This window comes from Gobius niger (assembly GCF_951799975.1).
Source record: "Gobius niger genome assembly, chromosome: 22".
Taxonomy (NCBI): Eukaryota; Metazoa; Chordata; class Actinopteri; order Gobiiformes; family Gobiidae; genus Gobius; species Gobius niger.
Genome location: NC_136873.1, coordinates 278,346 through 302,346, shown reverse-complemented (window position 1 = coordinate 302,346; position 24,001 = coordinate 278,346). Strand labels below are relative to the sequence as shown.

Sequence of the window (24,001 nt, the reverse complement as noted above, 5' to 3'; positions counted from 1 at the left end):
TCTGCGTAGGTTTACTCCGGGTACTCCGGTTTCCCCTACCACTAAAAACATGTGCAATAGGTGAATCCTCCAGCCGGGTGATTCTGACCATCAGCCTGGCTCCACATCATGGAGACGGGTCCCTGCTCCTGCTCCTTACGGGTCGCCCCAGCGGCATCGAAGGATGGGTTAAATGCAGAGACACATTTCCCTACGGGGACAATAAAGTAAACAAACAAAAACCTTTCCAACAAGTGTCTTCACTGGGTGAGGTCAGCTGAGTTGCTGAAGCGTCCTCAACATGTGAATTTAGGAGCTACAGATCTGTTCCCTTTCAAATTTAAACTAAATTGCAAGAACTTAGTTTTTTCCTGGAATAGTGTGAAAGACAAAGATGTATTTAACTGCAGAGAAAGATCAGGTCCATGCACTCGTGTTGTGCAGAAGTAGAAAGGCTTTATTAATGGGCCAGAAACATTAAAAAGCACACGTGTCGGCTTCATCAGGGTGTGTGCGGAGACAGAGGAGCATTTACTTGTATTTATTACATTTTTCTAGGTTATTTGACAGGATACATTAATGAACATGTCTGTAAATGTGTCAGCATTGGCATTATCCACCAGGGACAACAGTTGAAAACTAGCTCTGCAGCTAATGACGATTATGACACTGGATTTTAAAAACAAGAAATGAGGCTAAAATGGAGCTAAATTTGGTCAATCTTGACTAAAACTAAATACATGTCTTCAGGTTGCAAAAAAAGACACATTATTGTCAGTGGAAAACCTCAGTAAATTTGCTTCATATTGTCTTTTTGTGATGTGGATTTATATAATATATAAATATATTGCATTAACAAGTTGGTGATGCTTTGTGCAGCTCTAGGCCAAAATATACTTCTTTATATTGTTAAAATATCTCCCCCAGCCTTTTCTCTTACCATCTTATTGCTCCAATGAAATGGTGAATATCAAGGTTTTTTCTGATTGTAGAGAAGAGGAGCAGGTCCCTGGACCAGCAGTACGTACTTAGAACCCGGCGCTCTTCGGGATGTCAGAACTATAACAATCACTTGTATTGCACTTTACAAGCCTGTGTTACCGAGTTTCTCAAAGCTCCACTATAGTCATGCCCCATCAAACAGTCTCTCCTTTCCATGTCTTCTGAAGCCTGTGAACACCTCTCACACATGTTCTCCCATGTTCTGTTGTCAGTGTGGTGATGACCGGCTCGTACAACAACTTCTTCCGGATGTTCGAGCGCGGCCACCGGCGGGACGTCACCCTGGAGGCGTCCCGGGAGAACAGCAAGCCCCTGCAGGTGCTCAAGCCCCGCAAGGTGTGTGCGGGCGGCAAGCGCAAGAAGGACGAGATCAGCGTGGACAGTTTAGACTTCAACAAGAAGATCCTCCACACCGCCTGGCACCCCCAAGACAACATCATCGCCGTGGCAACCACCAACAACCTTTACATATTCCAGGACAAGGTCATTTAATGGCAGAGCCCAGTTTGAGCGGCTCCTTAGGTGCGGCGGGGGCCGAGGCGGGATCTCTGGGGGACCTCGCCCGGGCCGCTCGGTCTCCGCGGGATAAGAAACGCCATGTCTGTTGCCAGCGGCGACCAAGACTTTGCCACTTTGAACCTTGTGTGGACAGAGGCGGCCGTCGCCCCGGTGCAGCAGACGTGCAGCGGGGGGGGCTCTCCCGCCGCCTTGTTTAAAGTGTCCGTGTGGGTTCTTTCCAAGTTGTGTCGTGTGTTGTTGAAACCGGCTGGGCTAAATGGATAAAGACACAGCTTTCCTTTCACATTTATCGATCTCAGTTTCATTTCTCATTCAATATTTGGCTTTTACTGATATGGTTCACTCCATTGAAGACTGAAAGTTTCCATTTTATTCCTCCAAATCGAAAGGTGTCGAGACCTGACGACAGTGGATCACTTTTCAAAATCTCAATGCGTTTACAAGTCAGAGGAAACCCAATCAGCTAATAGCCTCTGTTTGAGAACTATTTTTAACACCATTGTCTTCTGTGTTTTGTCTAAAGCACTTAAAGCCCCAGCAGAAGAACCTTGGTGTGATGGAACTCAAACAGGACCTCAGTATGACCTCACATTTGTACATTGAAGAGGGTTTTTGATAATGATCTCCTGTGTGCTGATCTAAAATGTGAAAACAGTGCTTCTCAAACAGTGGGTTGATGCACTTTTTGGATTTTATTTATTTTAATCAGAGAGCTTTTCACGTATGCTTCAGCCTCATGATTTACTCCCAGTATCGGCTTCATTTTGCCCAATCCAGGACTATTTGAATCTTTTCCGACCTGCGTTAATCCTTGGTCTGGTCGAGTAAGGCAGGTTAAAGTCAAGACTAAATATTTCTTCTCAAACTTTTCACGCCAGCTCGAAATATTCCTCCTTCCAACCACCGCCAGACCTAGATCAAGATCAAATCAGGACTAAACCGGGTCTAAAGACGACCTAAACCGGGAAGAACACCTCGGTTAAATGCACGACTAAAGCATAAATGTGATGATATAGAATTAAAATGGCGTCCAGAACCACAGATGTCCTGAGTTTGAGAATCAATGTGTGAAGAGTTGACTAAAACAAAAGCCAAAATCAGATCAGACTCTTAGACTTTCATGCAATAACCGCAGCTCGTGCTTTCTAAGTGCACACGGCGCAGCTTGGAAAAACCCCCATTGTTACGCTTTCTATGTGCCAATTTGTGTTCTCTTCCGTTGCCAGCCCACGTTTCCCCTCTTCATCAACAAGAAACACTTATTTTTCTAACACCCAGCCGCGTGGTGGTCGTGTTGTTCCCCCTCGTGCCATTGTAGTGTTTTGTTTCTCTTTTTGTTTGTAGGACTTTTCTTCATTCAGCCGTTCATCCCGTCACAGTCGTTTTGGTTAAAGGATGAAAAACACACTCCTCTCCTCCACCGCTCTGACGTCGTGCCTCAGGTTTACCCAGTTTATTAATAAAACACGTTCAAGAAATATTTATGTGTGAATAAATATTATCATTGTCATATTTATATTTGGAGTCGCCAAATCTGTGGCGAATAAGAGCCGTTCGTGTCGTTTTGAACGTAATAAGCCGTTCACGCAGGCTTTGAAACATCTTTAAGCTGCACCTGTTCACGAATTCAATTAATTAAGTAATGAATTCCTGAATATTTAATTGGAGAACAGTTTTATGTTAATAGTAGTTGTGCCTGACCTGAAGCATGAGGCAAACGATTAAACCTGGAGGAGAAATAAACGACAGGATAACACACGTTGTTAAAGGCCCAGTGCTGAATTTTGAATTGTGTCTTGGCCTCTCATGACTAAAATTGGAAGTTTGATATTTTGAAGCAGGAAAATACGGCAATAAACCTATTGTGGGCCACTTGATGCCACTGAAACTAACTTTAAAAATACATTGAAATCTCAGTAATCCCCTGTTCTAAAGGTTTGTAATAACATATGCTTTATAAAACATATACAATGATATTGTTCAAGCATTAACAGAAATAAGAGAAAGGAAATTGTAAATATATTTTTTATAAATCGATAATCATTGTCACAGGCTTATTGTGTACAAGGTCTGTGACAATAATCGATTTATTGTCCAATACGTGACAGAATAATATGTTTCAAATCCATGCTTGCATTTCTAGCGTCTCAGTTCTTCACAGGGATGTGTTTGGATCAATAATATTAAACCTTGTAGTTGAAACACTGACTTTTTCACAAATGTCTGCTGTTACAGATGGGCAGCACGGTGGCACAGTGGTTAGCGCTCGTGCTTCACAGCTGGAAGGTCCCGGGTTCGAGTCCCACTTGAACAGGGCCTTTCTGAGGGGAGTTTGCATGTTCTCCCCGCGTCTGCGTAGGTTTCCCCTCCCACAAAAATACAATAGGTTCACCTCTGGGGCCGGGACCTCCTGTAAAAGAGATTCTCAATCTCAGAGGGACTTCCCAGGTTCAATAAAGGTAAAACTTTGTCTTTTTAATAATATAGTTTACTGAATGAGAAAAAAAGTCTGGTACAGAGCCTTTAACATCCCAGTGTATTCCCTCATTGAAAGACAATAGTGTGTATTTGCAGCGTTTGATTCAAAGAGAACTGGCACTCACATACTTCCATGATTGTATCAATACTGTCACACAGTGTTGGTACTTTGCATTTGTGCCATCTGGTGGTTTGAAAAGTGCATTACAGCAGCTGACCTGAGATTAAAGGAATAGGCCACCGTTTTTACATACTGAGACATGTTCTTACCTCACCTTAGCCGAGTTAATATATCCCCGTCTGGTCTTTGTCCGTGCGCTCACACATACGCAGCCTCTCCCACATGTCACATAGCTACAAAAAAGCTCACGATAGACGGAAGTGAACGGGGGAGTCTTTAGGAGTTACTGCGCGGACACTGTGCTCCTCTATCATTACGCCTCAAAATATAGTTCCCCTTTTTATCTGCTTATAAAATCGACATGCTGCATTTCTGTGTAAATATACTTCGCTTGAAAACACTTCACGTAACTTTATTTAAATAGGGAACACGTGGAAGAGCTTGGTAGCTTCTGTCGTGAGCTTTTTTGGAGCTATGTGACATGTGGGAGAGGCTGCGTATGTGTGAGCGCACGGACAAAGACCAGACGGGGATATATTAACTCGACTAAGGCTAGGTAAGAACATATCTCAGTATGTAAAAACGGTGGCCTATTCCTTTAACGGTCATGAATGAGCCTATTTAACCAGCTGGTGATGAAGGGAGGGTTGCGTAAGATTGCACTCTGAATTGTGAGAAAAGATGATCAAACATCAGCGATATCAAAAAGTCACACACGCTGACACTGAGGCGATCTATGCCTTGTTTACCCCATTTCTACCTCATACTCCGTGGAAAGGCTGCATTACACAGGATGGGGAATAAACATTTGATCATATATAGATGTCAGACTTGCAACAGAAGCCAAACGAGTGGAAGTTTTTAGACTGAACTACAAAGTGACGCTGCTGTTTTGGCCTGTTGTGTTCTCGGCTTATTACATTTAAAACTGACCAAAAAATAAATCCATTATATTTTTGCTCAATATCATATTGGTGACCATTATCCCGGCGGTTTTTACTGTTACATTAAATAAGACGGGACTTTTTTTTTCTTGTCTTGTCGAGAACTGTTTTCATTTAACACTGGACACGAACCACTCCTTCTAACTAACGAACGTCTATGTTGAAATCAAAATATGAACAAAAAAACGACACTATTGCAGGACTCGACTGCCACTGATGTGATGTGATGGTACAATACACGGCTGCAGGCGGAGAGTTTGCAGCCGTGTGGCGACTCCGTGGTGGAGCCTCTAATGTACGAGTTTGAGTCTATGACGGTGAAGATAATAAAGGAAGTACTTTTTGGATGTGTGTGGTTGACTGATGGGAGTGGGACCGTTATTTAGGGCTGCTCGATTATTGAAAAAATAATGATCACGATTATTTTTGTCATAATTGAAATCACGATTATTCAAACGATTATTTGTTGCCTTTAAAAAAATCCATCAAAAAAGTGACAAAAATCCAGCAAAAAAGTGACAAAAATCCAGCAAAAAAGTGACAAAAATCCAGCTAAAAAGTGACAGAAATCCATTAAAAAAGTGACAAAAATCCATCAAAAAAGTGACAAAAATCCATTAAAAAAATGACAAAAATCCATCAAAAAAGTGACAGAAATCCATCAAAAAAGTGACAAAAATCCATCAAAAAAGTGACAGAAATCCATCAAAAAAGTGACAAAAATCCATCAAAAAAGTGACAGAAATCCATCAAAAAAGTGACAAAAATCCATCAAAAAAGTGACAGAAATCCATTAAAAAAGTGACAAAAATCCATCAAAAAAGTGACAGAAATCCATTAAAAAAATGACAAAAATCCATCAAAAAAGTGACAAAAATCCATCAAAAAAGTGACAAAAATCCATCAAAAAAGTGACAAAAATCCATCAAAAAAGTGACAAAAATCCATCAAAAAAAGTGACAGAAATCCATCAAAAAAAGTGACAGAAATCCATCAAAAAAAGTGACAGAAATCCATCAAAAAAGTGACAGAAATCCATCAAAAAAGTGACAAAAATCCATCAAAAAAGTGACAAAAATCCATCAAAAAAGTGACAAAAATCCATCAAAAAAGTGACAGAAATCCATTAAAAAAGTGACAAAAATCCATCAAAAAAAGTGACAGAAATCCATCAAAAAAGTGACAAAAATCCATCAAAAAATGACAAAAATCCATCAAAAAAGTGACAAAAATCCATCAAAAAAGTGACAAAAATCCATCAGAAAAAAGACAAAAATCCATCAAAAAAGTGACAAAAATCCAGCAAAAAAGTGACAAAAATCCAGCAAAAAAGTGACAAAAATCCAGCTAAAAAGTGACAGAAATCCATTAAAAAAGTGACAAAAATCCATTAAAAAAGTGACAAAAATCCATCAAAAAAGTGACAGAAATCCATTAAAAAAATGACAAAAATCCATCAAAAAAGTGACAAAAATCCAGCTAAAAAGTGACAGAAATCCATTAAAAAAGTGACAAAAATCCATCAAAAAAGTGACAAAAATCCATTAAAAAAATGACAAAAATCCATCAAAAAAGTGACAGAAATCCATCAAAAAAGTGACAAAAATCCATCAAAAAAGTGACAAAAATCCATCAAAAAAGTGACAAAAATCCATCAAAAAAGTGACAAAAATCCAGCAAAAAAGTGACAAAAATCCATCAAAAAAAGACAAAAATCCAGCAAAAAAAAAGACAAAAATCCATCAGAAAAGTGACAAAAATCCAAAAATTAAAAATTTGGAGAAAAAAAAATTGAAAAAAAAAAATATATATATAATAGATTTTTTGCGATTATGCTAATTTTGTAATCGTTTACTGTTGTAATCGAAATCGTAATCGAATTTCGATTAATTGCACAGCCCTACCGTTATTTATATTATTATTTACACATCTTTGAACTTTTCACCATGCTTTTAACGGTTTCTCATTTTCACACTTGTGCATCTTTGAGTGATCTAATGTGCTCTCTCAAAGCCCATCCTCCACTGCCCCCTCTCCGCCTCGTGCTCATGCGCTCCCGTCTTGTGCCACACTGGAGCGTGTGCGTACGTGAGCTCGTGCACGTCGTCTTCATACGAACGTGTCAGAAATAACCGCTTGGCCCACTAATCAGCATGTACAGTATGTCGCAGCGGGAGGGGGGCACATCGCTCTGTTGTTATGTAATCCGGTCGCTCCTGCCTGGCTTTTGCGTCGTGACGTCACCGTCAGACCACGCAGCGCTGGGGAAGGTGTAACGCAGATATAAAACTAGATGGGACGTTGCCACAGTAACCTCTCCCGACTCTGGCGGCCATGTTTTGATTGTACATTTTAGAAGAACAGCTCTTATTCTGGTGGTTTTCTGTTTTCTTTGATGTTAAATTTACTTTTGTGCGTCCGGATAAAACATCCACGTTTGACGATACAAATGTGAAAATGTCTTGATAGAATCATGATGAATGTTAACGTCAGCATAGATACAGACGGCATCTTCATAGAAGGGGGCGTGGCTTCGCCGAGGGGGAAAAGAATCTTTAGAGAAACACATTTTTTCACTCATTTAAGCCATTTTCTGATGGAATATGAATTATTTATCACAAAAATAAAGTCCGGTGTAAATCGGGCCCATATGGATATTTTCTCACAGCAGATTGTTCAGAAGTGAAAAAACCGCAGTTGTAGCCTGCGCTAGCTAACCGTTAGCATTAGCCCGATGCTAACATGTAGCATCAAGTTAGCATTCTCTGGTTTTTATGTATTTATGGGCTGTTGAACCACTTTGCTCCTCCCCATATTGTTATTTCTTTCTTTAGTAGAAAACTATATTTATAATTCAGCATTTGTTAAAGTAGTTTTTGAATAATTAGAGAAAGTTTAGATTTTTCTCCGTTAACTGTTATCCAACATGACCATATATGGGCGACTCCAGAGATGCCGTCTGTAGCTATTGTCATGTCTTTCCTCACAGCAAGAAGTTCCTGGATTTCAATCCCAGGATTGTGGGTCTTTTTGTGTGGAGTTTGCGTCTCTGCATAGGTTTCGCCTGTCACCCCAAAACATGCACAATAGGTGATTTTGACCATGGCTTGACATTAGGAGATGGGTGCCAATGGCATTGAAGGATGGGCCAAAAGCAGAGGACGGTTATATACTGATAAATAAGGTGCCTTACCCTAACCTTAATTACTTTAGTGTTTGGCTAACATGGCAATTGCAAGATGGCCGCCGCATTTGCCAGGGCAACGGCTGCCATGTCTGTCTCTGTTTTCTTATAGAGGTGTGGAAGGCGTGTGGCTGCTCTGCTTTACGGCCGAAGCGAGCGCACCCAGCGAGCAGAGCAGACGGTGGAGCCTCTGCCTGAAGAGCTTCACCCCCCCGGGAAACACGGCGATAGCGCACGCCTGAATGTGTCCAGATAAGGGCCACTGACTCGAACCTGTTATATATGCAACCCGCCCCCCCCGCGCGCCAGCCACGACTATGTCCGCCGCTGCTAACGCTGCCTCCACCGACAACAACGGGGAGCTGAACGGTAAGCCACGTTTTAACACATGCTCCGCTCTGAAACCGTGTCAGTCGATGTGCAAACCATCGAGAAGAGTCACAGTCCTCATTACGGGGTCTTTATTGTGTTTTCTCAGCGCCATCTTTCCGTAAACATCTGCTTTTGCGGTGGAAACTACATTTGGGGAGAACGCTATGTTCTGGGTGGTTATTGACATTGTCTGAGCCAATGGGATCGCTACAAGCAGCGTCGTTGTTTAATGGACAAGCGAGTAAGCCAATCAGCAGCTTGGATAAGATGAAGGGGCGGGTCTAAGTTTTGTCAACAAGGCGAGATGAAGAACTAGCAAAAATGGAGGAAAAACTACATTTGATCCTTTCGCGTTTTCTAAAACAGTTTACTTCACTTTGAGCTTGTGTCTAATACTTAATGAACCTTTGTTAAACGACTTTTAATAAGTGGTCATCTGATATACAACACGAAAGTTTAGCAATGTTTACACGCTCCGTGGTTAGGAAACGCATACATATAGCTGTGTGTGTAATTTTAAAACTATTTTAAAACAATTTGAACTGGTGTTAATGTGAACAAACCCATGTTAAGAGCGGCATTAGTTTTTTCTTTAATCAGAAACGCATTCATCTTTTTTATATAGTGTGACAAAACATACATGAATTTAAAAGTATGAAATGAATGTAAACTCTTTGAACTCTATTGTACTAGAATGACATTTAGGGGGATTTCTCTTTCCTTTGAAGCATAATGCTGAGTTAGACTCCGACTCTAGGCTGTGGGTGACCAAATAAAGCATTTGCAAGAGGATTTATTAAGTACCCTTAAGTTTGGTTACCTTAAATCAAAACCAAACTACAAAGTTATGGGTCAGGTCAGAGAAGGGACGAGCCGCTCCCTGTACAGACTCGTGGTTTTTCAGGTGTTTTTGCCAATAAAAACACCCATAATTAAATAAATGTTTTATATTTGTTGTAAATGTTACTGTGACTCTTACACGGTCAGATAGTTGTGATGTAAATGCTCTCGTCCTCTCATGCCCTGGCTCTGTCCGCCCCACTCAGGCTAAACAAAGCTTGTTTATGGCATCTGAGGGCACACTGGCTTAAGTTTTACCTCACCGTGGGGGTTATGAGGCTGAAGGGGGTTTAAGGCCCAGGTCACAAGGGGACAGATGTTCTGGACATGCGGGAGGTGGGACAGTATGACAGTGAGCTGGCTACAGGAGGGTGGGTCTACAAGAGATGACTTTTCATGGCGTTTTCCTATGGATGGTCTTCAATGAAGGAATAAGAAGGCCTCCTGCATTCATTATTGTTAACTTCATATGTTTAATGTATGAAGAAGATATTCTATTGCTCTTTTGTGTCGCCTCCTTCAGGCAAATGGAAGCACATGCTTTACATTGTAAGCACCAGAATAAGAAACCCCAATTTGAAGCAATCGAATAGTGAAGAGATCTGTGGTTGATGAAAATGAATGTGGGTAAAATTAGCCTTACATTGTACTTTTGCAGAGATTACAAAAGTAACCACACAAATAGTTGCAAACTTACATATGGTTTTGGTAAACATTAGGTGAGTGAGTCGTGAGTACCTTCATTATTAATAGCTCTGTCATGTCCTGACCTCGTAAACAAAGCTGCATTTACTACAGTCTGGAAAAGCTTTTGTTATGCAACAGTTTTGTTTATCAGTGAGTAGAATATTTTTAAGGTTAAGGGGCTAGACGCAAGTTGGCCATTTTATACCCACTACTGCCCCCTCAGGTCATACGTGTAACTGCAGCTTCTATATTAAGCTCGTGCATGACGGCTTTTCGGACCCGAAGTAACACCGTTTTTAGTGCAGGATTTTAGAGGCAGTTGTGGTGAACAGGTCTGAGCTCATTCTACACATTAGGACATGGTGGAACATGCAGGGAGGAAAATACTTAATTGTAACATTTTTAAACTCTGTATAGTCCCTTTAAGGTTAAGGTGCTTTATGGGCTATATACCCAGTGCCCCCATGTGGTTTCCGGCAGGACAGTTAGATCAGGGCTGTTCTTCTAGCCTGACACGAGTCAGACTGATCCTCCATGTTCAGAGATACATGAGGACACAGTCTGTAGTTGTGCCGTTTGAATCTCGCCGACTCCGGCAAAACCAGGCAGAGCCAATCATAGCGCGGGAGGCGGGACTTAATGGAGCGTCACCTTCCGCGCTCGGATTTCCCATAAACCAGTGCTCCTCCTGTAACCAACAGTGAAGATGGCGGCCGCGACACAACGATCTTTTACCAGTGCCCTTTCTTCTGATTTAAATGAGCCGGACATGTCGTTAAAGCCACAGAAGCTGCTCTGAGGACTTTCACCGGAACATTTACTCGACGGCACGTGTGGACCACAAACAATCATGGCGGAGGACGTGAGCGCAAAGCGGAAGTCGCTTTGTGTTTGATTGGCTCGCTCTCGTTCAAACTGCGATCGTTAGCTCCGCCTCCAGTCTCGATTTGGAAACCGCGTCCTCTTACCACAATTCCAGACTGTCTTTATATGTTTTTATAAATACATAAATAAAGTCAGTCTGGCTTTATGCAAGGCCACTGTTCTTCTTCTCCTATCATTTACATTGACGATTACCAGGGTCCCACACAAATGAAGAGCTCAGGATGTGGTACAGGATGGTGAGTTACTGATGGACAGTCATTGCAACGTGTTACAGACATCATATTGGATTTGCATCCTGCCCCGGAGGAAACGCCAGTGGTTGTCAGAGATTTTTATCTTGTGAGCTAAAGGCAAGCGTTTACTTACAGGGTGATCCTTTTTTGCACAGGCTCATTCAAACATTTGCACTAGTTTTTTATTTTGTGTAAGTGAAGACAAAAACAGCCACCATTACGAACATGGAGGTTTATCCAGTGAAGTCGTTCCATGTTTTTAACCTGCTCCAGTCACATCCTAACGTTTACTTGTCCTTTACTAAATCTGGAACTATCTCTTCATGCGTGTGGAATCATGAATGTAAAAGATAATGTAGAGGAAGGGCAGTGCCGATCTTATTGTCCAGGCGGAAACCACCATGCATATAGCTCATTTGTTTAACAACAACTGTATAACGAAATGTGTCTTCTGCATTTGACCCATCCTCTGATGCTGGGACGGCCCGTGAGGAGCTGTGGGCGACCGCAGTGCAGCGCCCGGGGACCATCTCCAGATGTGATGCTTGGCTGATGGTCAGAATCACCTGGCTGGAGAATTCACCTATTGTACATGTTTTTATTGGTGGGGGAAACCTATGTGCAGACACGGGGAGAACATGTAAACTCAACACAGAAAGGCCAGGTGAACCCGAACCCGAGACCTTCTAGCTGTGAACTACGCGCCAACCACTGTGCCACCGTACTGCCCATAGTAAAGACACTATCATGACATTACTAGGGCTGGTTAAATGATACCAGTATGGGATGGAGAAAAAACAGTTTAGGCACTACTGGTATTGAAAAAACAGCATCGAAACTAAAGCAGGTACTAAAAAAGTCTGACATCTTTAGAGACTAAGTTTTGATGCCTGTTGGTCCAGAGACGGCATTAAAGGACTTGGTTGGTCAAATAAATGGTACAAATGTAAAAGAAATCTTTCATGGAATAAATTAACATTATTAAATTTAAAAAATGGGACCGAGGCACACGAATCAAAGTGGAGAGTTTATGAATGCCTTACGCCAACGCCAGGGCACATGTCCCGATGAAAACTCGTTAAAGCTGAAACAAGTGCCTCGGTCCCAGTTTTTTTATTTGATATATTTTTGACCCACGCTGGAACCTTGATGAGCACCGGTCTGTGTTGACTCATTGAGATCCCGGTGAGCGCTTCCTCAATCTTTTTTTTAATGCAAAGGACTCGTTGACTGCCAGTGACGTATATAGACGTCAATTAGGTTTTTCAATGGGAACAGCTGCAGCAAAGCCTTGAGCGTGTCTGGTGTTAAAATGTTAGTTGTGCTGTCTCATGCGGCCACCTAGTGACTCAATAAAAGAACTACAAGTCTTTTATTGAGGTGGCAGCATTGCTTTTTCGCTTTCTCAGCTTTTTGGTTGATTTCACTTATTTTCTACAGACGATTGCTAAAGAATAGAAAGAGGTACAAACAAACTTTCTTTATTAGATGAAAGAAGAGAGTGAAATCTTTCTTTTGGTGGGTTTCGTGTTGACATAGACCTACATTTTCTGTGGGGCTTGTAAAAACAGTAAAAATCCTGAAAAACCTCTCTGATTTGAAAATGGCTGGCAGTCAATGAGTTAACATTATTGTCCTGTTTTATATTACAAATATTTTAGTATGGGATAGGAAAAAGTAAAGAAAAAAGTATAGTTGAGGTATTGGTATAAAAAAAAAAGATAACCCAATCCTAGACCCATAAGAAGACAAACCGTAAACCAAAAATGAGCAGATCGCTAAGACTGCATTGATTTGGCGGCACAGTTTTTAGCGTTCTGCTTCACAGAAAGAAGGTCAGTTTGTTGGTATGAAAATTCTATCTTGATCTAAAACGGCTAAAACTAAATATCCAGTTGTTTCACTACCTGATTATTCAAGCAAACTAATTCCAAACTTGCAAAGCCCCCGCCCCCCCTAACCTTCCGCTTCTCAGCTGTTTCAACAAAGAGGAGAAAAAGAAGAAATGAGAGAGAAAAAGAGCAGGTGCCCCGTGTGGCTGTCGTGAAGCTTTGGCCAGTGTTTTTCACCCTCACTGAGACTCACTTTTGATCCTGGTCAGCTATGTCACACCCGTGCCACACAAACATGAGTCAGCAGCACAATCCCAAAATAACCCAACAAGAAACATCATTACATTTTTTGTTTTTGTTTTAGTGATAAAAACAATAAATGTGTGTGATTTTTATCCAGAATGCGACAGGCTTCACCAATTATCTGTTCGATTAAAATGCACCAGGTGATTATTGAGACTTTTATTAAAATTGGATTCATTGCCCAGCCGTATTTCTGACTCAAACCAGAGCCGTGGGAAGATGTTTTAGTTAGGGGGCGCTGAGGGACAAAATGTACCCCCAAAATACTTTTCCTGTGCATAAATCCTATTTATTAACCTCTTAACTCCCGCCTGAACCGAGAGCATTTTCTCCAGTTCAGCTTTACCCAAATCCTGTAGGCCAGTGTAACGCCTCATTTGAAAGACCTACAAAACTAAATGGATCTTTTTCCTCACGTTAGATTTTTTTTCATCACTTTTTTTGTTGGGCATCTCATTTTTGTCAAATTTTCGTGACTTTTTTGTCTCTTTTTCGTCAATTTTTTCTCAATTTTTTCTCAAATTTTTCTCACTTTTTTGTCTTATTTTGTACATTTTTTGTCACTTTTTTCGTCAAATTTTTCTCACTTTTTTGTCACTTCTTCGGCCATTTTTTCCTCAATTTTTCGTCAAATTTTTCTCTTTTTGTCAATTTTTTTTTACATTTTTTTTACATTTTTTTTACATTTTTTATCACTTTTTTGTCAATTTTTTCTCACTTTTTCGTCACTTTTTCGTCAAATTTTTCTCATTTTTTTGTCAAATTTTTCTCACTTTTTTGTCGAATTTTTGTACATTTTTGTAATTTTTTGTCACTTTTTCGTCAAATTTTTCTCACTTTTTTGTCACTTTTTCGGCCATTTTTTCCTCAATTTTCCGTCAATTTTTTCTCTTTTTGTCAAATTTTTGTACATTTTTTGTCACTTTTTCGTCAATGTTTTCTCACTTTTTTCACATTTCCATCTTTGTTTTCGTCTCAGTTTTGTTGCTATTTTCACACCTTTTTTCCTGAAGCTTTTGGACTGGGGTAGTAAATCTGGAGAAAATGTGCTCGGTTCAGGTGGGAGTTAAGGGGTTCATATTGCCTGCAGTTCACACACTATCCACCAGGGGGTGCTGCAGCGCCCTCAGCACCTTGGGTTCCCACGGCCTTGACTCAAACAAACGATTTCATCAGTGGATCAGCTCCATGTCCGCCTAAGCCAACATACTGTTCTTCTCTTTAGCATGTAGATCATGAAGGCAGCCGTGCAAATGTATAACGTCACATGAATAAAGCAGAACTCACCCATCGTCAATGACACTGCAGTCATAAATCCTGCCCTATGCTTTGTTTTACTGCAGGGCATTTGTCTGAGGAGTTATTTTAGGCCCAGCACACACTCTCTGCTATCAGACCCAGTGTTGGAGCTTGTTACGTTCTCCTTTCATCTCTTTTCCTGGACCCTCTGGCCATCAACATTCTAACACAAGTCCTGGGATGTTCGGCAACAGCCCCTCCCCCATCGATCCTCTCTGCAGTCGGTCTGGGTTATCGTGAGGCTGATGTCCTGTCTGCACCCTCTTTAAACCCCCTCCGACAGCTAGGGCTGCTCGATTATATTAATTTTTGAATGATTAGAGAAATATTACATTTTTTCAAAATTGTTTTCCCCCTTAACTGTTTTCAAACATGACCATATATGGGCGATTTCCAGAGATGCCGTCTGTATCTATACAGTATTAACGCTAGTGGCAACTAATTACCGCTAATTACTAACAACAAATTGTATTAATCAGATCACTTTATAAACAGAATGTCGCAAACTCACTAAGGTCTTCCACCAACGTGCACATATATTTGCACATTTATCGCTAACGTGCATTTTAGTCATGATGTTTCTCATGGGTTCATTATCAACCCAGAGCAGTGCGTTAGAACAAATATTTGCCGTATTTGAGGAACAATCTGGAAGAGTGGGACAAGTAGCTGGTAAAGTAGGTATCGCTAGCTGAATTTTTGGAATTGTTTTGTCCTTTATAGTATTTTGTAAAGTCAAACATTTGTGGGAAGAACACTGTGTCTCTAATTATAAAGCATTTGTACCAATTTCATGAACTCACAGGCCAGTTCTCCAGTGTTTCTGTGAAAGTGACCATGACGAGTGACCCTGCAAGTTGTGAAATGTGGAGGACGGGGGAGGAGGGCCCCAAATTTCTAATTTGTCTAATTTTGTGATTCTTGTTACCGTCATTCCTGTTACCATTCTGAGGAAGAAAAATAGGAAAAATCCATTCCAAAAATAAGAAAGAGAGACTGACTTGGCCCCTATACATTTTGGTATATGTAAACATGTATGCTTTTGTTTTTTAAAGTTGGAAAGGCATTGATTTGGTGGAATGACATCACTCTCATATTGTTAAAAAGTGAGTCATATTTATGTTGATTATCTTTGGCTGAAAAAGGTTGGTGACCGCTGCTCTAGAATGAATATTACTGCACATTTGATAACAAGTAGCGATGTTCTAATTGCAGTACGATTAAAGTACTGCAATTAGAACAAACGTTTCAATTACTTTTGTTTCATAGAATACCCTGAGCAATCATTGAAACAGATTTCCGTTTGACCTTTTCTCTTGTACAGCACTTTGGGTAGGGCTGTGCAATTAATCGAAATTCCATTACGATTTCGATTACAACAGTAAGCGATTACAAAATTAGCATAATCGCCAAAAATCTATTAAATTTTTTTTTTTAATTTTTCTAATTTTTAATTTTTGTCACTTTTTTGCTGGATTTTTGTCCTTTTTTTGCTGGATTTTTGTCCTTTTTCTGCTGGATTTTTTTTTCTTTTTTTGTATTGAGTTTTGTCTTTTTTTCTGCTGGATTTTTGTCTTTTTTGGTGGATTTTTGTCACTTTTTTGATGGATTTTTGTCATTTTTTTGATGGATTTTTGTCACTTTTTTGATGGATTTTTGTCACTTTTTTGATGGATTTTTGTCATTTTTTTGATGGATTTTTGTCACTTTTTTGATGGATTTTTGTCACTTTTTTGATGGATTTTTGTCACTTTTTTGATGGTTTTTTTTTAAAGGCAACAAATAATCGTTTGAATAATCGTGATTTCAATTATGACAAAAATAATCGTGATTATTATTTTTTCAATAATCGCGCAGCCCTAACTTTGGGATTTACTTTATCTGTGAAAAGCGCTTTATGAATAAACTTGACTTGATTTGATTGCGGTTCAATTGCACAGCCTCAAACAAAGGAATATCATGTATAATATAACTCACTCACATTTAGAAGTGTTTTTGATGCAGTGAAGTCCTGGTGTGTTTTGGTAACTGTGAATCCAAACACACGGCCAGTAAACAAAAGTGGACAAAAATAGTCTTTGTTTTCCAGGAAGGCCACTGGGACCAAACCTGAAAAGCTGCTGGGACGACCCCGCGCTGTTGCTGACTAAATCATTTCTCGGTGTTCCATTGGCAGCGGACGGGGCTGGGTCGGGTCAGGCCGGGTTTGGCTGGGGGGATGTGGTTGTTTTTGGTCAGGGGGGGTGTGTGTGTGTACGTGTGTTTGTGAGTGTAGGGTTGAGCCGTGCTGAGAACGTGGTGTTGAAAGATCAGTGAATGCCTGAGTGGTTATGAAGCTCCTCTCTGACGCGTGACGCCTGCTCAGGGACATGACGGGAGAGGGAGGGGGGCAAAGTCTGAACTCCTCCTCTGTCTTAAACAAACTGACTGTACTGTTGAACTCTGGAAAAGGAAACGAGTCCTGGCTCCCAGTGGCTTCTGCGTGTGCTTTTGGGCAGGCAGGTTTAAAGTGTTTCTGCAGACCTGATCTGAGCCGCCTCCGTGCAGGATTGAGCACACGCTTACTGACTGTAGATTTGATCTTATCAGGTCTAGCTGTTCAACTAGGATGTGGTCTTTCACGTGTCGTTAGAAAACATTTCAACTGTGGTCTTGCCAAAAGGGGGGCAGAGTGGCACTCCCTCAAAGTCTGTACGACCTGTGTCTCTAAAAACACACGACTGAGGGGCTAAAGGCTCATTCATACTTCATAAGACGCAGTAACTTTGTTCTTACACCGAGAGCTGCAAGAATAAAATGAAGTCATTTTTGCCAGTGACTAAACAGTACACAAATCCAATCCAAATTAAAGCAGCACTAAGTAACGTGTTTACCTTAATAAATCCTTTCTGTAGTCCCTGTGGGGGTGATACAAGTGTTTATGGGATGATTGGAGGGTCTTTCATCTCCCCCTGGTGGCTAACATGCTAACGGGCAAAGCTAACTGCGGGCTAACGTCACTTTAAATAGTATTTACAGCCAAGTTTGAGTGAAAACAAATATTTCCGTTGTATAATTGAATGCACAGTAACCCCCTCTCCCTTCGCCTTTCCTGTCAGCGTAGGATTTACTCTCCAAGACAATTAATAAATTTAAAAATCGTAACTTGCTACTACACCTGCAGTTGCACTAATGGCCTCTAGGGGGAAGAGTTACTTAGTACTGCTTTAAAGAGATACAGCATGTTTATATTGAGCGAAAATGAGCTGCAGCAGAACGATCACAATGCTGTTGGCTACTCGCTAAGTTGCTATAAACACACGAGGAAATCTACACTGAGCTGTGGTAAAGGTGAAAAGAGACCCTTTAGAAGCAGTAGTAAGTAACCATCTCAATACTATTGTTCAATAGAAATACATAAATGAATAAAGCTCAGGCATTGAGGAGCTTTTGGACACGGGCTGTTCTGTTTATGATGGACAGTGCAATAAAAGTTAAACATTAGATTGAATGAAAAAAAAAAGACAATTTTGATAGAACTTCCTTTACAAGTGTAGCTACTTTACTTAAGGAAATGTAAACAAGTAAATGATCTAATTACTCACCAATCTGCTGTGATAAAGTAAGTATGTTGAAGAAAATGCCTTATACTCGTATCAGTATTCGGTATCAGCAAGTACTTAAATCAAAGTACTCGTACTCGTATCGGTTTTAGAAAAGGTGATATTGGCCTTGCTTGTTTTAACTGGGGTCAAAGATATAGAGCTTCCTTCTCCTAAAAACTCCTATAAACAAATGAAAAGCATGTTTCCTGTGTGATGTCTTTACAGAGGAGGCGGAGCTTAGGAAGAACTGCTTATGTTACGTTGACTTGTTTACATCATGCCATGTAGCACTAGCCATGTGCCCTCTGAGGCTTTGCATCTTTGTGTAGGCCTCAGTATACAGTTTAGAGACCAGTCCTATGCAAGTAAAGAGAGCTGAAGCCATGTTATACATCACTGTTCACAGGTGTTTGTGACAAGGCAAAGGAAGACTCACTTTATCTGCTGAGCACAATTCTTACACATGGCAATTCCAAGTGCTTCACAGTGGGGCTGGGCAATTAATCCAAATGTATCTGAAAGTGCAATCCCTTCTTGGGTCAATCTCAATAATGGTTATGGAACTGTATTATCGTCATGGAGATGTATTGTTTTGTCATATCGTCCAGTCCGCCCTACTTCACAGCTGCTTAAAATGACAGGATTTGAACACTGAGACACATTGACATCTTCAGGAAGACTGTCCCAGATTGTAGCTGCATGAAACTGAAACCCAGACTTCCTCTTCAGTCCTGACTGTGATCATATGGATCTAACATTACATGTCTGAGACGTTCTCTGGTGCGAGTCCATGGAGCGACTTGTGCACAAGCACAGTTTGAAAGTCTATTCTCTGGGGTTATATATGACTTGCAAAAGTTGGAGCACTGGCCTATAAACCTGGATAATGCATCAGTTGTAAGCTGTAGTCTTTCATTTAGTATTGATTAAATGCTTTCCATTCCCTCCGGCACAAAGCTGTTTACTGCAGCACAGCTTTATTAAACTCTGATCAGCTGACTCCTTTATAATAAACTCTGATCAGCTGACTCCTTTATAATAAACTCTGATCAGCTGACTCCTTTATAATAAACTCTGATCAGCTGACTCCTTTATAATAAACTCTGATCAGCTGACTCCTTTATAATAAACCATGTTTTGGCTTGGGGGAGGGAAAATGGCTTGATGAACTTCCTTTTATATTCATTTGTTTTTGACTTTCCTGCCCCTCCCTCTGAATGCTGCTTAGGCTCTTGGGTGGAGTTGGAAATGCACAGAGGCACGTCTGGAACCTCTGACCCCCCCCCCTCCTCCGGGACGCCCCTCCTGCCCTTGCCCCAGGTGGAAGAGGAGGAGGAGGCCATGGCAGGAGGCTTGGAGCACGTCCCGTCGTCCTCGTCCATCCACAACGGAGACATGGAGAAGATCCTCCTGGACGCGCAGCACGAGTCCAGCCGCAGCAACTCCTCGTGTGACAGGTACCACCATACTGTCAATGGGTACCACACAGAGCTTTCATGTACCACACAGAGCTTTCATGTACCACACAGAGCTTTCATGTACCACACAGAGCTTTCATGTACCACACAGAGCTTTCATGTACCACACAGAGCTTTCATGTACCACACGGAGCTTTCATGTATCACACAGAGCTTTCATGTACCACACGGGAGCTTTCATGTATCACACAGAGCTTTCATGTACCACACAGAGCTTTCATGTACCACACGGAGCTTTCATGTATCACACAGAGCTTTCATGTACCACACGGAGCTTTCATGTACCACACAGAGCTTTCATGTACCACACGGGGCTTTCATGTATCACACGGAGCTTTCATGTACCACACAGAGCTTTCATGTCCCACACAGAGCTTTCATGTATCACACAGAGCTTTCATGTACCACACAGAGCTTTCATGTCCCACACAGAGCTTTCATGTACCACACAGAGCTTTCATGTATCACACGGAGCTTTCATGTACCACACGGAGCTTTCATGTACCACACGGGGCTTTCATGTATCACACAGAGCTTTCATGTACCACACGGAGCTTTCATGTACCACACAGAGCTTTCATGTATCACACAGAGCTTTCATGTACCACACAGAGCTTTCATGTACCACACAGAGCTTTCATGTACCACACGGAGCTTTCATGTATCACACGGAGCTTTCATGTATCACACGGAGCTTTCATGTATCACACAGAGCTTTCATGTACCACACAGAGCTTTCATGTACCACACAGAGCTTTCATGTACCACACGGAGCTTTCATGTATCACACGGAGCTTTCATGTATCACACGGAGCTTTCATGTATCACACAGAGCTTTCATGTATCACACAGAGCTTTCATGTACCACACAGAGCTTTCATGTACCACACAGAGCTTTCATGTACCACACGGAGCTTTCATGTACCACACAGAGCTTTCATGTACCACACAGAGCTTTCATGTACCACACAGAGCTTTCATGTATCACACAGAGCTTTCATGTACCACACGGAGCTTTCATGTACCACACAGAGCTTTCATGTATCACACAGAGCTTTCATGTACCACACAGAGCTTTCATGTATCACACGGAGCTTTCATGTACCACACAGAGCTTTCATGTACCACACAGAGCTTTCATGTATCACACAGAGCTTTCATGTACCACACAGAGCTTTCATGTACCACACGGAGCTTTCATGTACCACACGGAGCTTTCATGTACCACACAGAGCTTTCATGTATCACACAGAGCTTTCATGTACCACACACAGAGCTTTCATGTACCACACAGAGCTTTCATGCACCACACAGAGCTTTCATGTACCACACAGGAGCTTTCATGTACCACACAGGAGCTTTCATGTATAACACAGAGCTTTCATGTACCACACGGGAGCTTTCATGTATCACACAGGAGCTTTCATGTACCACACACAGCTTTCATGTACCACACAGGAGCTTTCATGTATCACACGGGGGCTTTCATGTATAACACGGAGCTTTCATGTACCACACAGAGCTTTCATGTATCACACACAGAGCTTTCATGTACCACACGGAGCTTTCATGTACCACACAGAGCTTTCATGTATCACACACAGAGCTTTCATGTACCACACAGAGCTTTCATGTACCACACAGGAGCTTTCATGTATCACACGGGGGCTTTCATGTACTACACAGGGCTTTCATGTAACACACAGGAGCTTTCATGTACCACACGGGGCTTTCATGTACCACACGGAGCTTTCATGTAACACACAGGAGCTTTCATGTACCACACGGAGCTTTCATGTAACACACGGAGCTTTCATGTACCACACAGAGCTTTCATGTACCACACAGAGCTTTCATGTAACACACAGAGCTTTCATGTACTACACAGGGCTTTCATGTACCACACAGGAGCTTTCATGTATCACACGGGGGCTTTCATGTACTACACAGGGCTTTCATGTAACACACAGAGCTTTCATGTAACACACAGAGCTTTCATGTACCACACGGAGCTTTCATGTAACACACAGAGCTTTCATGTAACACACAGAGCTTTCATGTACCACACAGAGCTTTCATGTACCACACAGAGCTTTCATGTACCACACGGGAGCTTTCATGTATCACACAGAGCTTTCATGTATCACACAGAGCTTTCATGTACCACACAGAGCTTTCATGTAACACACAGAGCTTTCATGTACCACACAGAGCTTTCATGTACCACACGGAGCTTTCATGTACCACACAGAGCTTTCATGTACCACACAGAGCTTTCATGTATCACACGGAGCTTTCATGTATCACACAGAGCTTTCATGTATCACACAGAGCTTTCATGTACCACACAGAGCTTTCATGTACCACACAGAGCTTTCATGTACCACACGGAGCTTTCATGTACCACACAGAGCTTTCATGTACCACACAGAGCTTTCATGTACCACACAGAGCTTTCATGTAACACACAGAGCTTTCATGTACCACACAGAGCTTTCATGTACCACACGGAGCTTTCATGTACCACACAGAGCTTTCATGTATCACACGGAGCTTTCATGTATCACACAGAGCTTTCATGTATCACACAGAGCTTTCATGTACCACACGGAGCTTTCATGTATAACACAGAGCTTTCATGTACCACACGGAGCTTTCATGTCCCACACAGAGCTTTCATGTACCACACAGAGCTTTCATGTACCACACGGAGCTTTCATGTACCACACGGAGCTTTCATGTACCACACAGAGCTTTCATGTACCACACGGGAGCTTTCATGTACCACACAGAGCTTTCATGTACCACACAGGAGCTTTCATGTACCACACAGAGCTTTCATGTACCACACAGAGCTTTCATGTACCACACGGAGCTTTCATGTACCACACGGGGCTTTCATGTATCACACGGAGCTTTCATGTATAACACAGAGCTTTCATGTACCACACAGGAGCTTTCATGTATCACACGGGGGCTTTCATGTACCACACGGGGCTTTCATGTACCACACGGAGCTTTCATGTATCACACAGGAGCTTTCATGTATCACACGGGGGCTTTCATGTACCACACGGAGCTTTCATGTACCACACGGGGCTTTCATGTATCACACGGAGCTTTCATGTACCACACAGAGCTTTCATGTACCACACAGAGCTTTCATGTACCACACGGAGCTTTCATGTACCACACGGAGCTTTCATGTACCACACAGAGCTTTCATGTACCACACAGAGCTTTCATGTACCACACAGAGCTTTCATGTACCACACGGAGCTTTCATGTACCACACGGAGCTTTCATGTACCACACAGAGCTTTCATGTACCACACAGAGCTTTCATGTACCACACGGAGCTTTCATGTACCACACGGAGCTTTCATGTACCACACGGAGCTTTCATGTACCACACAGAGCTTTCATGTACCACACAGAGCTTTCATGTACCACACAGAGCTTTCATGTACCACACAGAGCTTTCATGTACCACACAGAGCTTTCATGTACCACACGGGAGCTTTCATGTATCACACAGGAGCTTTCATGTACCACACGGGGCTTTCATGTATCACACAGAGCTTTCATGTACCACACAGAGCTTTCATGTACCACACAGAGCTTTCATGTACCACACAGAGCTTTCATGTACCACACAGAGCTTTCATGTACCACACGGGGCTTTCATGTACCACACAGAGCTTTCATGTACCACACAGAGCTTTCATGTATCACACAGGAGCTTTCATGTACCACACGGGGCTTTCATGTATCACACAGAGCTTTCATGTACCACACGGGGCTTTCATGTACCACACAGAGCTTTCATGTATCACACAGAGCTTTCATGTACCACACGGAGCTTTCATGTACCACACAGAGCTTTCATGTACCACACAGAGCTTTCATGTACCACACGGGAGCTTTCATGTACCACACAGGAGCTTTCATGTACCACACAGAGCTTTCATGTACCACACAGAGCTTTCATGTACCACACGGGAGCTTTCATGTATCACACAGGAGCTTTCATGTACCACACAGAGCTTTCATGTACCACACGGAGCTTTCATGTATCACACAGAGCTTTCATGTACCACACGGAGCTTTCATGTACCACACAGAGCTTTCATGTACCACACAGAGCTTTCATGTACCACACAGAGCTTTCATGTACCACACAGAGCTTTCATGTCCCACACAGAGCTTTCATGTACCACACAGAGCTTTCATGTATCACACGGAGCTTTCATGTACCACA

General features: G+C 41.8%; 2 protein-coding genes across 2 annotated transcripts in view; both read left to right on the top strand.

Moving 5' to 3' along the window:
* LOC306981649 (serine/threonine-protein phosphatase 2A 55 kDa regulatory subunit B alpha isoform) overlaps window positions 1-1,560 on the top strand; it is a 29,353-nt gene extending 27,793 nt beyond the window's left edge. Inside the window, exon 10 of the mRNA XM_079581277.1 lies at window positions 1,194-1,560. Coding sequence (XP_079437403.1) covers window positions 1,194-1,473 — 280 coding nt within the window. The 3' untranslated portion in view covers window positions 1,474-1,560. The remainder of the gene's footprint in view (window positions 1-1,193) is intronic.
* A 6,814-nt stretch (window positions 1,561-8,374) lies between these two features.
* Window positions 8,375-24,001, top strand: part of bnip3lb (BCL2 interacting protein 3 like b) — a 36,205-nt gene continuing 20,578 nt past the window's right edge. The window contains exons 1-2 of the mRNA XM_079581293.1: window positions 8,375-8,596; window positions 19,491-19,719. Of these exons, the coding sequence (XP_079437419.1) occupies window positions 8,545-8,596; window positions 19,491-19,719 (281 nt within the window). The 5' untranslated portion in view covers window positions 8,375-8,544. The remainder of the gene's footprint in view (window positions 8,597-19,490; window positions 19,720-24,001) is intronic.